The 14,819-nt window shown below is 40.9% G+C and overlaps 1 protein-coding gene across 2 annotated transcripts in view; it reads left to right on the top strand.

The window, feature by feature from the left end:
• Positions 1-14,473, top strand: part of CTPS2 (CTP synthase 2) — a 63,958-nt gene extending 49,485 nt beyond the window's left edge. Inside the window, exons 17-20 of one of the 2 annotated variants that reach the window (XM_048286911.1) lie at positions 2,756-2,900; positions 9,390-9,395; positions 11,116-11,226; positions 12,916-14,473. In XM_048286911.1, the coding sequence (XP_048142868.1) occupies positions 2,756-2,900; positions 9,390-9,395; positions 11,116-11,185 (221 nt within the window). In that variant the 3' untranslated portion in view covers positions 11,186-11,226; positions 12,916-14,473. The remainder of the gene's footprint in view (positions 1-2,755; positions 2,901-9,389; positions 9,396-11,115; positions 11,227-12,915) is intronic. The other variant, XM_048286917.1, reaches the window with a different exon arrangement.
• Positions 14,474-14,819: the final 346 nt, after the last annotated feature.

Below are 14,819 nucleotides of genomic sequence, written 5' to 3'. Positions count from 1 at the left end.
ACACAGTTAATACTGGAGTCAAAATATATGCCGGTGGAAGAATATTTTCGTGAATATTATTTAGTTACCGAGACTGTTGAGCAATGTCGGCTGTGTCCTGGCGAAGGGAAGCCTGGCGCAGGGACCGTGCGGCCCAGGCCACGTGCACCGAGCGCTCTGCGAGCAGCAGCGAGGCAGTTCCCGCGCGCGGGCGGAGCCACGCGAGCTGCAGTGTCGGTGGCGGAGCGAGGCGCGGTGGGAGCGGCGGGACCCGGCGGGACCCGCACGGCCGCGTGCAGCGCGTGGTGGAGCGAGCCCCGGGAACGCCCGGCCGAGAGGGGTGGCACGCGGGCGGCGGCTGGCGGCGGTGGCGGTGGAACGGAGCCGTGCCCAGCCGAGACGCGCGCTGGAGCAGGGCGCGGGGGGGTCGTCGCTCGGGGGCCCGGCCGAGACGTGGGTGCAGCGCCCGGCAGCGGCAGCGAAGCTGCGACCAGAGGAGGCGACGCACGGAGAACTGAGCGGCACGGCCCGGCCCGGCCCGCACAGCCCCGAACGCGACCCCGGGAAGAGCGCGCAGGCACGAGCAGCCCCGAGAATTCCAACACGGGAGCGACCGAAGGAGAGAGCAAAGACGCAGCGAGACAGAAAACAGCAGCCACTCGGAAAAAGGAAAAGATCATAGTAATTAAGACCTTAGGGGTAGTAAAATGGTATAATGTTAAGCAAAATTATGGTTTTATAACAAGGTGTGACAACCAGCAAGACATATTCGTGCATAGAACTGCTATTAAAAAGAATAACCCTGAAAAATGCATCCCAAGCTTGGGAGATGGAGAGGTGGTGGAATTTAATATTGTACTAGGGAGAAAAGGGTTACAAGCATCGCAGGTCACTGGGCCTGATGGTGTTCCTGTAAAAGGCAGTATATATGCAAAAAATCGTAGTCATGTTAGACAGTATCTCCATTGTAAGCCCCCCCTACAGTTTCCCTTTCCTAATCCCACCTTTCCCTTTTACCCTATGTCCTATTACCCCCAGTGTATTCCCAATCCGTTTTTTCATCCATGGTTTCCCTCACAAAACCATGCTTTTGCCAATTGTTTCCCCAAAAATCCCTTTCCAATGCCGAGTGGGGGATGAAAAGGGGGAGGGAAGAAGTTAAACCCTCTCCTGCCTCAGTTTCCCCACAAAGCATGCTCAGAGTTCTGTCTCCCTTCTGTCAGCCCTAAGATGTTCCACAGAATCTGTTTGGACATTTAAAGACTCAGGAGGGTGGCTTGTTTTGTTTTGAAACTGTTCTTGTTATGTTTATCCAGTTGTTTTCATTCTCCTTTTATTAAAATAAAACGGGTGAGGTGTTGGGGTCCCTCCCCTGCCGTGTAGCCCTGGCAGAGGGGCCCTGAGGGCACAGACACGGGGCTTCCCTGTCCCTGCTCAGCCTCGTTCCCATGGGTTGGTTTGTGTTCCCTGCGCGGGCAGAAGGACCCTTGGTCCCGTGACTGGAACAGTTCCTGGGCGGAGCTCCGGCCATGCGGCTGGAGAAATAAACATCTCTGAAACAGCTATCAAGAATCTGTCTGTCCGTATATATTTCCTTTCCACGGGACTCCTGGTTTGATATATGCGTGTTGCAGGATCCCCACTGCAACATGAATTCGTGAACTACTAATTGTCATGGATGTTCTTGGATTAGTTTGTTCCTGACAGATTATCTCTGTTACACCTGCTGGTGTTGGGAGGTTATTTTGCCTGCCCTGCATGAAAAAACTTCTGTAGAGAGCACTGAGAAATCAATCAGGCAGAAATTTTAAATTGCACGTTACTGTGGAAGAAAGAAAAGCAGCAGTAAAATCTGAAATTATTTCACAATGGGCTGCAAGGAGATGGGTTACTAAAGAAAAACAATCATCATAGGGAGTAGAGTGGGTTGGAGTAGAAGCATAGAAATAACAGTACACCAGCTAGCTTAGGCCATACTTTTAAGCAAAATATCCCCACAGGAAATATTTGGTGCTTTGTTGTTGAAGTTATGGGATAAATCTAGGATCCAGGTTCTCTTTAATATACAGCAGCAGAGAGAACAGTATACTAGACCATATAGCTTACCTTCCTAGAAGAAAACCCCTGACTTCTTCTCATCACTTACTCTGTACTGCAGAGTATTTCCTTGAATGTTGGGAATTATTTTGGAAACTGTTGAACAAGAATCTGCAGTTAGTGCCAGGGCATTGGACAAAACTAGAAGTGGTTAATGTTAGCTCCTTTAAAACAGAGAAGGAACAGGTTCCCAGCATGAAAGAGTACAAAAACTTTCTTCCTCCTCTATTCTTTTGAAGAAGACAGAAAGGAAGCAGAAGCAGTAGTAAAAAGGTGCTTTGCGTGAGAAACAGGTGAAGATGTAAGAGTGGATGAAGCAGCATATTGTTCTGAATAGACATGCCTAAATAGATACTGGGAATCGAAATAAATAAGTGTAAACTTCGTGACTTTTCCACTTGTGCCCCCCTCCTCCCACCCTTACATGTTGGTACAGGTTTATTTTTCAGTTTTTATGAATCACAGGATGATTTTTCCTTAGTTTGACCTACTAACCTTCTGCCTCTATTGTCAGTTGCTTTTTGTGGAAAGAAGTTTGCTGCTGCCTCACCCTTAAATTGACATGTGCTGCTCTGGCTTCTGGACACCTGCCTGAAATCTTCAATAAGGTTTTTTCCTGAAAGTTTTTCTACTATCTTCTTCCTAAATTGTGTAATTTTCCTTGATGTCTGTCTTGTAGATCACCCATATTTTGTGGGAGTTCAGTTCCACCCAGAATTTTCCTCAAGACCTATGAAGCCTTCACCTCCGTACCTTGGACTGTTGCTAGCAGCAACTGGGACACTGAATGCATACCTGCAGCGTGGATGTAAATTGTCTCCAAGGTAATCTTTCTTTGTTGCTTGCCTGCAGTTTGACAGTCACGTTTTTGGAGGGACTATCCCATCCTTCAGTTCAGAAGCCCAGAAGAGGAAAAGGATGTATTGATTTGCTTGCTGCTGTGTGTGCCTGTCATAAACCCAGGTGTAAAGTAACCTGTAAGCAGGAAGTACAGTTCCTCACTTCTTCCTTTTCAGAGGTTATTAGGGCTAAAGCCAGAACCCCACATTACAATCAGAAAAAAAGTAAAAAACCTTTAGTAAATTCAAATGAAGATAGCAGCCTCCTGTGTTAACTTCCATGGCTTCATAGGGAAAGAGATTTGCTAGAGGATCAAGCAATGAAGTGAAATTCTTACCTAGTTGTACTTGAATGATGATAGCAATAACAAAGAAAACACTGATTTTATTTTGCAGTAGCTAAATAATAAATACTGTCTTTCAGAGACAGGCCTTAAATAAAACAGTTGGGATACCTTTAGACTTACAGGGTTTGGATCTCAGTCAGAACTGGATGGTTCAGCCAAAACTCTGTCCTTGGTCTCTTGGACACAGAGGCTTTGGTTTATTGAATGTGGCAATGTTTTTTTTTTTAGCCAGGGTTAACTAATTCTTGTTTATTTCAATGATATTAATAGCAGTTACAATTTCATTATAATAGCAATAATAAGTCAGAGGGAAGCCTTGGGCACAGTAACAAAAAATGAAAAAAAATCATAAAATGACTGAATAATAACATTGAACAGATCCAACTTTGGCATGTTGGCTTTTCCTCTAAACAAGACACCAAACTTATTAATGCTGTGGATTGGGCTTTTTTCTTTTTTTTTCCTGAGTCTTGTGTTTTATTAAAATGAGGTCCATTTGTTAAGAGAGAAATAGAAACTTTATTCAAGTTTGAGTAGTAATGGGAAAATAGCCAGGCCAGACCAATCTGTTCTGGTTCCTTACTCCTTTATTCACTCTGCCCAGTTGTGGAATGACGTACATACAAAGAGAATGAATTTCTGATCTGTGAACTACAGCTGGATTGAAACACTCCTGTTACCTTAGCCTGCCATTGTTAGTAGTGGTCAGAATGTTAGCTACCTTTTAAAATCTTTGCTGGTGCAATACACAGATCAAATTTTTGTGGTGCTTGGCAAGGTAGAGTCTTCCATCACAGTTATCTTCAGTCTTACCCTCTTGGTGGGCACTCTGGCTCACAATTCATCTTGCTTCATAGCTCCCAGTATACTTCCTTACACTGCTTTGTCTCATAAGTAAACCTATTTATTTCTCTGAGATATAGAAAAATTACTTTTTTTTAATGAGTGATCTGCATGTGTCCTGCTAATTTATATCCCTTAGCATTATAGCAACTATGCTATCTAACCTTGACCTAAAGTTTCAGCCATTACTGAATGTGCCCCACTTAGACTTACTTGAATTAACCATTCAAAATGTATACCCATCTCTTTTTTCTTCGTATTCGTAGAATAAACTTCTACCAAATCTTAAAACATTTAGCAAAGACAAAAATCCACACCCCAAAACTTAGTATCTAAAATGACAGATTTTGCTATTTACCTAGTTACACAGCAATCAAGCAAAACCCCTGTGGCTTGAGAAAGAGCACTGGAATAGGAAAGCATTTTGAGGCCAAAAGGGGAACATTTTGTAGGGAAGAATGTTCAGGAGGGAGTCAGTGCTAGTTACGGCACACCCAGTCATACTAACATACCCACCTGCTGAGTGGAAAGATTGCCAGTGTAAACCCTTAAACCCCGGAATGCTTATGATTTCATTGAGTTGTAAAGCTAAGGCATGTCATAACAAGGCTGAAAGAAATCTGAGGAGAGGATTTTCTGCACACCTCAGCCAGCACTGCCCACATGAGTTGTGGTTGTGCTGTTGACTAGAGCAAAGGAAGCTGCAAGAGAATTTGTGGAGACCAGCAAGTTGAGCAGATTACCTATGCAAGGCTACCATAAACACTAAAAAGAGAGTGAATGATGAAGTCCTGAGACAAAAGGAAATATGTATTTCAGCATGAGTGTCTTAACAGGAAACTATTACTCCAGAACATTTAACAGCCCCATAATTAGGGTGCAATTTTAGAATATTTGACACCTGGACAGAAGCCCTAGCTTGTAAGCAAAGCTAATAATAAATTTAAAGATGCATTACAACTTCCAGGAGAGTGCCCTAAATAAATGAAAGTGAATAAACCTTCTCTTAAATTTTTGTGAGGCCTAGTCTGGTACAGACATAGGCCTACATAGGCATGAGCATACCTAGTTTGAGACTGGAATGCATTCTCTGGGGTAAATTTAGTTCCCAGAAACTTGGGTGTATATAGAGGCAGTCAAGAACTGACCAAAAGGATCAGAGTAACTTGATGATTAATTGTTAATTATTTACCTGAAGTGGTAGTTGGGCACCCAAGTTGTCTTTGTGGTTTCAGCCTCTTGTGCTTTATGGCACGAGTGCCCAACCATCAAACAATGCTGCGCACTTCATTTCCTTGTGAATGGTTTTAGATCATGACCTTTTCCAAACCTTTCCATGGAAATACTGAAGTCACCATTTCATAGAGAAGTGAGTAAGATGGTGGGAGGCTGCTAGTTTACATTTGCATTTTCAAGGACAGAGAAAACCAAAACCACATGAGACTTGAAGTGTACAATACCCAAAAATACACTGCTTTATAAGAGAAAACAAAAGGTTTTAACAGGAAACTAGTGGATGAAGAGGAGAACTTCACATGTAATGTTGTTGGCTTTTACTGAGACTTACATAGTTTCATTTGAAAAAATCAATAAAAACTGACTTATCTTTGGGAACAGCGTAATGTGGGTTGCAAAACCACTGGTGTACAATAAAGCCATGTTGCTTGTTTTGGTTTGGTTTGTTTTTTTTTCCTTATCCAGTTTAGCATCAGCAGGCTTTGTTTCTTCTTTGTCTAAAACCAGCACCTTTATTAATGGCCTGCAAGAGTAAGTCAGAGTGCATTAATTATATTTTCAAATAATGTCATTTGAATTAGAGCTGAAAGCGCTATTCAGAACAAAGAAATAACAAAAAAATATGTAGGGAATTTAGTCATCTCTGCTGAATATAATGACATCTTTGGAGGAAGAGGATAAGCTAAAGATAAATAATTTAAACACAAATGTCCAGTACATGGGAGGAAATGTAGGAAGTGAGAGGTGTTCCTAGGCAAGTAAGCGTGGGCAGCTCTGACTGCTGCCAGAAGAAACTTTCGCAAAGCATTAGTGAATATGCTAATGTGAGGCACCAATCCAATGCCATCTAGTCACAGAGGACTCTTGAGTTCTGGGCAGGTTATTAATGAAAGATGACATATGAGCTGTGTTCAGAGACAAGGAACAAAAGTGGCCAGAGGACAGAAGGAGTGGTGCATTAAATAAAACACCAAAAAACTCAGAAAATTTGCCCATATGGTGCTTACTGCATTATCATGGTCCAGCTAATCTCCCAGATCAGCTGTGGAGGAAAGCACCTATGAACAGAACAGAAAACAACCCGTGTGAAATGTTCTGGTGCCTGATGTCCCCTGTATGTTGTCCCCAGTCAAGAACACATTTGGCACAGCATCATGCTTCTGGCATTGGCCAAATCCAGACATATGATTGAAGGAAATGTGATTTGAAGATTGTCAAGAGAGCAGCAAGGGAAGGGCTGCTCCACAAAAGAAGGCAATCCAGGAGCCGGGGGTGGGAGCTGTCCTGGTAGGGATGGCATCCTCACCACCAGGAGTCAGTAACACAATCACCACAGAAGGCAAGTGCTCTGGCTCCAGTGACCTTCCAGTGGTGCAGGTCCCAGGTGAGGGCACCAAAGACCCTGTTGGGGCAACGAAGACCCTGTTACCCTCCGAGCTCTTACAGAAAACTGTGGAAAAGTTTTAAAGGAAATCCTTTCTGAGCCATAGCGGTACTTAGTAATGGTTAGTTATGTCAGCTAACTTTGTCATTTAAATGTTAGATGTTTACAGTGAAAACCCTTCTGAGCTACTCACCTCAAGTCTTTTTCTGTAGTTGTTAAGTGAAAATGCACTTTAAAGAAGCAAATAGCTCATTATAACTGTTCTGTGGGTCAGTTATGCATTACATGCTGCAAGTGCCTGTTTCTCTCCAGTGATTGTAGGGAGCTGCTGGTGCCTATCCCAGATGAAGATGTTATCCTAAGTCCAGTTATGTGAGTGCAGGTGGCTGGCAGGTCAGAACTGGGGAGTCTTGGGTATGTGGTGAGGGACTCCCAAATGAAATGATGTTTTATGGAAGCATATGATTGTATCATGATGACCATCATAATAAATGATATATATAATTTTTATGACCATAAATTATATCTATGATTTTTATGACCACATAATGATCATAAAAATACATACCAAGGGTATGGGTGACTGCAGTTGTAACAATTGCACAATCAAGTATGCATTTATTCAAAATAATGTTTTAACGATTTAATAATTCAGCTTTTGGGGAGAAATAAATGATAGTAATTTACAGATTTCCTTTCAGTGAGTCCTCAAAAGCTAAACAACTTAAACAACTGCAGCCTGCACTAAATTTATCTGTACTTCATGTATTTTTAATTTGCACTGAGGAAAAAATGCACTTTGCTTGGCTCCTTGCAGGGCATAGCATTACTGAATAATTGTTTAAATTCCTTATGTTTCTGGAAAAGGAGTTATTTGTCAATTTTACATTAAAAATGAATGAAAGAAAAGCTCCCCTGAAACTGCCAAATGCTTTGTTTCTAAAGAATATTGATCTGGATTTTCCAAGTGAAAAACAGAATATTCAAAGAGTACCCATTTTACAGGAGCAAAGTGACCAAAATTCTTTATCTTAAAAACTAAAGTGACTGATTAGATGCAGTGACACTGCATAGAGTTTTGTTATTTTTTTTTATCCTTGGCCACTTCTTTATACTCCAGATCCCACACAAAAAAAAAAAAAAACAACCCAAAAAAACAAAACAAAAAAAAAACCACCAAAAAAACCAACCCATTTGGGTTAGGTTTTAGGACTGGTGGCCTCAAATATGCTCAGCAGCTTCTTTTTGTTGGAGTCCACTGTTGTAAGAATTGTCACAAATAAAATGAAGTGGGTGTCAGGCTCCTGCCGAAGATAATTTATTTGAACACAAACTGAGAGAAAACTTGCTGAAGCAAATGTAAGTATATTTCTTCAGTAGTTGGCTCAGTGTGAAAAAGAATTTCATAAAGGGAAGCTGGGTCTATTTGATTTCTCACCCCTACCACTTTCACAGCAAGCAGATTTAAAGGTTACTTAATATTACCAACTGTGAGCACGAAGCATCGATTTGGGTTTTGTGTTTAGTATCTGTATACAGCTCATTGTAATTTGGAACAAAGTACACATTTATTCCAAAGAGAAAAGATGGCTTGTTTATGGTTAATGCCACCTGCCGTTTTCCTTCAGATTACGTGAGTTTAATATGTTTGACATCAGAATAAATCTTAGAAACTTGACACCAGTGCTGGTTTGAAGCTGTAACACACAGATGTAGGTATGCCAAGTTTCACAAGTCCCTCTTTGATTTCAAGTCCACTGGCAGCTTAGCTCTTGAAGTTCTGGTTTCCTTGGGGTCCAAGTTGTTATTTTTAAGATGATGCCACAGGTTCTGGGTGTGCTTAGAGATATCATTCAAGCAGCTGAAGCTGAGAGACTGACAGCTACCTGAGTCTGAAGCCCAAGGGCTGATCCTAACCTGGGTATTTCCCCTACCTTTCTTGCCCTGTGGCCTGCTTGTGAGACTTACACCCCATAGAGCAGCCCTAAAGTAGGGGAGACTGTGAGGTACTACTGCAGAAGTCAAGAATGTGATGATGACAGCTCTTCTCTGGGATGTGGTGTCAGATCTTGTACAGAAATTGGGCAGTGTAGGAACAGGAGCAAAATTGTCACCAGCTGAGTAAGTGTTTCAGCCTCTGTGCTAGTGGCCAAGTGAGCCTCAGCTTCGGCAAACTGAAAACAGGCTTAGGAAGTTGGGGTGGTAAGCCAGTGAAATCACAGAGGAATCCAGGCTGTATGACTGCTTCTGTGGGCAAATCCTCTAAAACCTGTGTCATTGAGTGGGGGAGGACGTGTGATGAGAGTGCTGGGTGGGGATCAGCGCCTTACTGCCTCCAGGAGATGAAGCTTGGCAGTTCTCCACTCACCTCACTGGTCCATGGGCACTTTTACTTGAACATCTGATTCCCATACTGTGTTGTATACAGAGCTCTGGCATGTTTTTGGGCTGCTATTGCCAGTGGACAGCAGAGCTAATTAAAAAAGAGAAGTTCTCTGAAGACTTTGGACTTAAATCAGGGCTGTCATAAGATTATGCAGTTCTCTACAATTGGTTTTACTCTCTGTTCTGTGGACAGTATTTGCTATTTTGCTGTGATGTGAAAATGCAAAACTGTTTTAATAATACTGAATTTTTGTTCCCTGTTTCCATGGATACTTTCAGAAAAAAGTAAGTAGAACATTGGTGATGTTGTGTTTGTCTGTGTGCATCTGGCCTGCTTGATCATACTGTTAACAACACTTCCCTCACTTGAACTGTGTAATTGATCACCAGCTGGTGAAATGATCAAATTGAGCATTTCACACTAGCCTGATATGACACACTCTTTATAAGAACCACATCAACAGTGTGTGTGGCATGCAGAGAAAGGGCAGAGTGCTGTAGACAAAGTCTTAATGTTAGGACAGCCAGAATATCTGTGTTGTTTTACACAAATTTGGTACAGTGACTTGCTGTAACTGTGGGAGACTTTCCTAACAGAAGTAGAAATTAAACAAGGTGACTGTTGGTGCCATTTCTCCTGTCCCACTCTGTTTAAGTGTCTGGTTTTTTACCTATTCTTTCTTTGGTTTTCCTTTTCTCTCAAAGAAGAGGGGGTGAAATTCAGGCTACCAAGCAGTGCCCAGTAACAAGCACCAGAGTAGCTGAGTGCAGTTTGTTCACTGTTCCACAGTGCAGTCTCGATCAAAGATCTCCAGCTGTGGGGCTGCATGGCTCCCTTGAAGCACTACCCAGCAGGCAGTCACTGGGATCCACTGATAAGGCTCTGTCTGCATGGGTCATGTGCTTGATGTCTCAGTAGGAGATCCCCAGAGATGGAGAACTCGACATGAGTGGGCTCCTGTTGTCTGGAGGATGAAGGGGTGTGTGGTGAAAGGGAGATGTGAGAAGACAGATGTGCAGTAGAGTTGGTACCCAAGGCTGTCACAATGTTCCCACACAGATGAGGTCTGAGATCCCCACCTGTACTGTGCTAATAACCATGTGCTCTGAAGGGTCACAGGACTGACCAGAATTACTGCTGCTCAAATGTATTTGTCAGTTTCCTGGGCTCCCTTTGCTGGCTTCTCATCTGGGGAAATTCAAGTATCTGGGAAGCAGACTGTAGAAGTTTAGTATAGTAGGAAGGGGTTGAGGCTGGAGGCACTTCTGAAGTGCACTTGGGTTTAAGATAAACTTGGAGATCCAATAAACATCATACTGACTGAAAATGTGGTTTGTGGGCACTTCTTTCTCTCAGTCACTGTGGTGTTCCTGTTCTTCACAGTTTCCTTGTTCTCGCTGCTTACAAAACAATCACTTGCATGGCAGTTTGGTCTGTGAAAACCAGTCTGCTTCTTGCAGGACACAGCAAAAAGGAATAAAACCTCTAGAAAAGCTGTCAGGATATTGCTTGGTGCAATGAAAATTATTTGAATTCTGACTAGAAGATCAAGAATTATAATTTAAGTGTAAATTGAAGAATTCTGAGCTAATAAAGTTGTCTTAACTTTTTTTTTTGTTAAAACAATGATTTTCTTTACCATAAGGGAGAAATTCCTTTTATTTTAGCTCTGAATACCTGTTATTCTCTATGTTGTTAACCATAATCATAGACACACAGTACCAGCAAAATGGAGAACGAAAGTACAGGAGCAAAGCAAAAAGAAATTGAACATACTATTTATTAGGTAGAACATTCTTTCGCATCAGGTCTTAAACTCCAAACTTCACCCCATTCCTTTAGAGGAAGGTGTTCTAAAATACCGTACTTCAAGCATGAGCTTAAAGAAGTTTTCTGGAAATGGGTTGCATTTGAGGAAAGTGTTTTTCATATGCATAATGGGTTGGAGGGCTTGTAATAAAATATTTGGTTTAGATCCTTCTGAATTCTTATTGGTTCCAACAGTGACAGCTACAGTGACCTAAGCGATGACAGCTCTCCAGAAAAAGAGTTTCCTTATTCTGACACAAGCTGAAATGATTGTATGAGAGCACAGAAATGGATGATGCTATTGAGGTAAGCTGAAATGTTTTGGTACTGCTTTATGACACTGATTTATTCTAGACTTAAAACAGGAGATAAAGTTGACTTAATTCTTGTAATTTTGTTTAAAGTCCCATCTGAGAGCTTATGTCTTCTTTCTTGTCTGTAGCATTTAATTGTTTTTGTTTCTGCTCCTTAAATCTGCAATTGAGATGCTAAAATCTGCTAAGTGTTTTGGGTACATCTTATATGTAGGATGCTGTACAAAACCAAGATGTGTTAGAGTTTGAAGATACATTAAAAATACATTTTTAAATTATGGGGGGGGATGGGGACAGTTCATGTCTTCAGTTTACAAGTTGGATTCACTTCAAGTACACTATATAGAGATGACTTTGAATTTTGCATTAATATTCACCTGTAATTGCATCTGATGCATTGATACCACAAAGACATCCCAACATAAACACTTGGTTTTAATCTGCAGTGATAGAGATACAAACAAGTTTTATAAAATTGTAGCTTTGTTTGCCATAGGCTTTGCCAGAGTAGTGTTGGATTGGTTGTTTATTCACCTGTAAGCATGGTAGTAATAGATTTCCTTTCAATTTGGAGGTTGTATTTCCTGTGAGACACCTGATCTCTGCAGGATCTGGACTTGAAACTTAGTCTTACTTTATTTTTCCTATGCAGATTCGTCAGAGCTGGGGCTGGTATGGCACTCATTCAGCTTCTCAGTATTTCTGAGCACTTCTGTAAGGAGGGCACAGCTTTCCCCTCTGATTATGTTTCACATGGTGTAGATGCTAAGCAGCTGTGCCAAGCAGACAATTAAGGCTACATATGAATGATGCATTTCTGCCTGATGGTCTCCTGATCAAAGTAGTGGCATGAGATACTAGAAATTGGAGTTCAGTCCTTAGATGCAGCATGGGTTTCTTCTGTGATTTTCAATTGAATTTTTTCGCTCTCATGTACCATGTGTTACAGATAATTATCCATCCCCAAACTATGAGAGTGAAGAACAGAATGTTAAATGAGTTAATGACCTGGTACATGTACATACAGTACTGATGCCTGTCCCAAAATAACCAATAAATAAGTAGACAAAACGTTCCTTTTCACTCTTTCCTGGATCCTTCCCATGTCCAAACATCACAATGGTTCTGTTTCTTGAGAGCAACACAAGGTACAGGATAGTCCCTCTGGAAAAGCCCTTGCTTCCCTCAATGGAATTTATGAATGGTAGTTCTCTGTTTACAGTCTCAGAGTGACTTGCTCAGTGCTTGGATGAATGTACTGTTGTGATGCTTTTAAATGGTTATCAGTAGCCAAGCTGATTTTGTTGGAACATGTCACTAGTGGATACCAATTGTATTCAACAGAATTACTCTAGAAAGGATTAAATAACTAAATCCAGATATAAAAGAATGATAGAAGCATTGTCTCATTTATTTTTATCTCGTGATTAATTCTACCCATTAATCAGAGCTGGATACACATGTAGACTGCATTTAGCTTCATGGTTTTGCTTTTTGCTGTTTGATCCAGATGAAATGCAACTACTTGTGCTATTTACATAGGACTACTTTGAAATCAGTCAACAAATTTGAGTGAAAATTACAAAAGCATGAAATAAACTGAGTTACAGATGAAATAGTTTTAATAATTGATTTTTTTTTGCATTGATTTTTCCTTCCTCTCCCTCTTTTTATGTTACAGAAACTTGGGAACAGGACAATGTTGAATAGACAAGAGTAGAAGAGTAAGCTGCTTGCAGTCCTCATACTGTTTCTTCGTCTACTGTTTTCAATAATTCTCATTACAGATGACAGTTTTACTGTTCTGTAGCAAAAACTGTTCTGTATAAATGCTGTTTCTCTTCAAAAATTACCAAACGGTTGTGCACCTTAGCTGTTAATCATCATTCATCTTGTCCTGTATTTCAGAGTGATCTCAGGTGAATATGTATCAATTCTCTGGTTCACAGCTGTTCTTGATTTGAAGGAAAATTTGACTGGTTTCAGTTTGCCTTAGAACAGGAAGACAAAATGCATTAGTTCTTGGGAATGAGGGGGAATGCACTAAAACATTTAAGGGAAGATTGTCGTATTCTTGAGCAGTAGAAAACTGTTTCAGGTTTTTTCCCTATTAAGCTTGTATATATATTATTTACTTTATTTGCTGTTCAATATGTACAAATGAAAAATGGTTGCTGTATTTCAGCTCTTTGTGATTATAATAATTAATGTTAGATACAAAATTTTTCACTTTGTTTTGATAAGCAATTTAATTTCATATAAATTCATTTGCTCTGTTTCTCCTGGAAGCCTGATAATACTGAACGTAATTCTGACCTACAGAATTACAGAAGTGATATTAGAAGGTGGTTTTGTATTTGTGTTTTGTAAGAGAGAAAGTAAATATGTTCATATGTTAAACTCTAGTTTGAACATTTGTGTGAAAGTCGTAGAAAAGCCAGTCATAAACCTGGGGTGTTATCTGGGCTCCAGCTGTGCCACACTTAGTTAATTGCAGTAAATAAGTATGAAGCAAATTAAGTAAGGTTCACCCTTGTTTTCCTGCCTGTGACCACTCCATCGTCGTGGCACTTATTCCCCTGTAGATTGGAATGATGTATTTTAATTTAGAAATCACAGGTTATTCCACTGCATCACAACTGCAGGCAGCCCTGCAAACCAGGGCTGGAGCCTGAGCCACTGGGACAGAAGAGTAAGGTGAGAGGTGCTGTTCTAGGTGTAAGGCTGGATCCCATCAGTAGTGGGGCATCATCAAACGTGTCACATCAGCTGAACTGATGGGCTCCAGATGCTTGGAACATACTTTACAGAAAAATTCTAAATTTTGACCATTGTGTTTCATTTTGGTTTTGGGCAAAGTGGCTTCTTTAATTCATCAAAAGTCAGTATCTGCACAAAAATAAAAAGCACCATGTTCATTATTACAGCTTTGTAAAACAGCAAGTTTGAGGGCTGTTGCATTGCTCTTGAAAATCTCAGGTTACACAGTAAATTTGTCTTCTTCACTAAAAGAAGCTTTAATGGTAATGAAACAAAATGTATTTTTATGGCAGCACTTTCCTCAAGTAGTTCGTGAATATGTGCCTTAGAAGTATTGACAGCAGAATTGGTGTCACTGTATGTCTTCCCCAATGAGAGACACTGGCCACTGCTTTGTGAAAAGTGAAGGATTTCCTAAGATTGTCTGTAATGTGCAAATGTATTTTCAAAACATTTTCAATAAATGGTGTTATTCGGAAGTGTTTGGGTATCTACTAAAGAATCATGGTGCCATTTGTGAACTGTGGTGTTAAGGAGAGAATTCATCATTTAATCATGTCCCAGTTTTATTGTCTGTGAGAAAGTGAGTATCTCCAGTCAAGTATTGCATCTCAGCAGCATGGGTTCCTGTTTCACTGTCAGCTTTACAGGTGGGGTCCTTTAGCACCTGCCTAACGTACTTAGCATGTCCTACCCTGGAGCTGAGGTTTCCTTTTGTTTGAATATCGCTTTTGCTACCTTTGGAACATGTTGCTCATTGCCTGCGTATAGATTTGCAATTTGGAGAAATAGTGCAGTTTTGGAGCAACCTGTCTTACTACATGT

The sequence above is a fragment of the Corvus hawaiiensis genome, chromosome 2 (genome assembly GCF_020740725.1).
Source record: "Corvus hawaiiensis isolate bCorHaw1 chromosome 2, bCorHaw1.pri.cur, whole genome shotgun sequence".
Classification (NCBI taxonomy): domain Eukaryota; kingdom Metazoa; phylum Chordata; class Aves; order Passeriformes; family Corvidae; genus Corvus; species Corvus hawaiiensis.
This window is presented reverse-complemented; position numbering and strand designations above follow the sequence as displayed.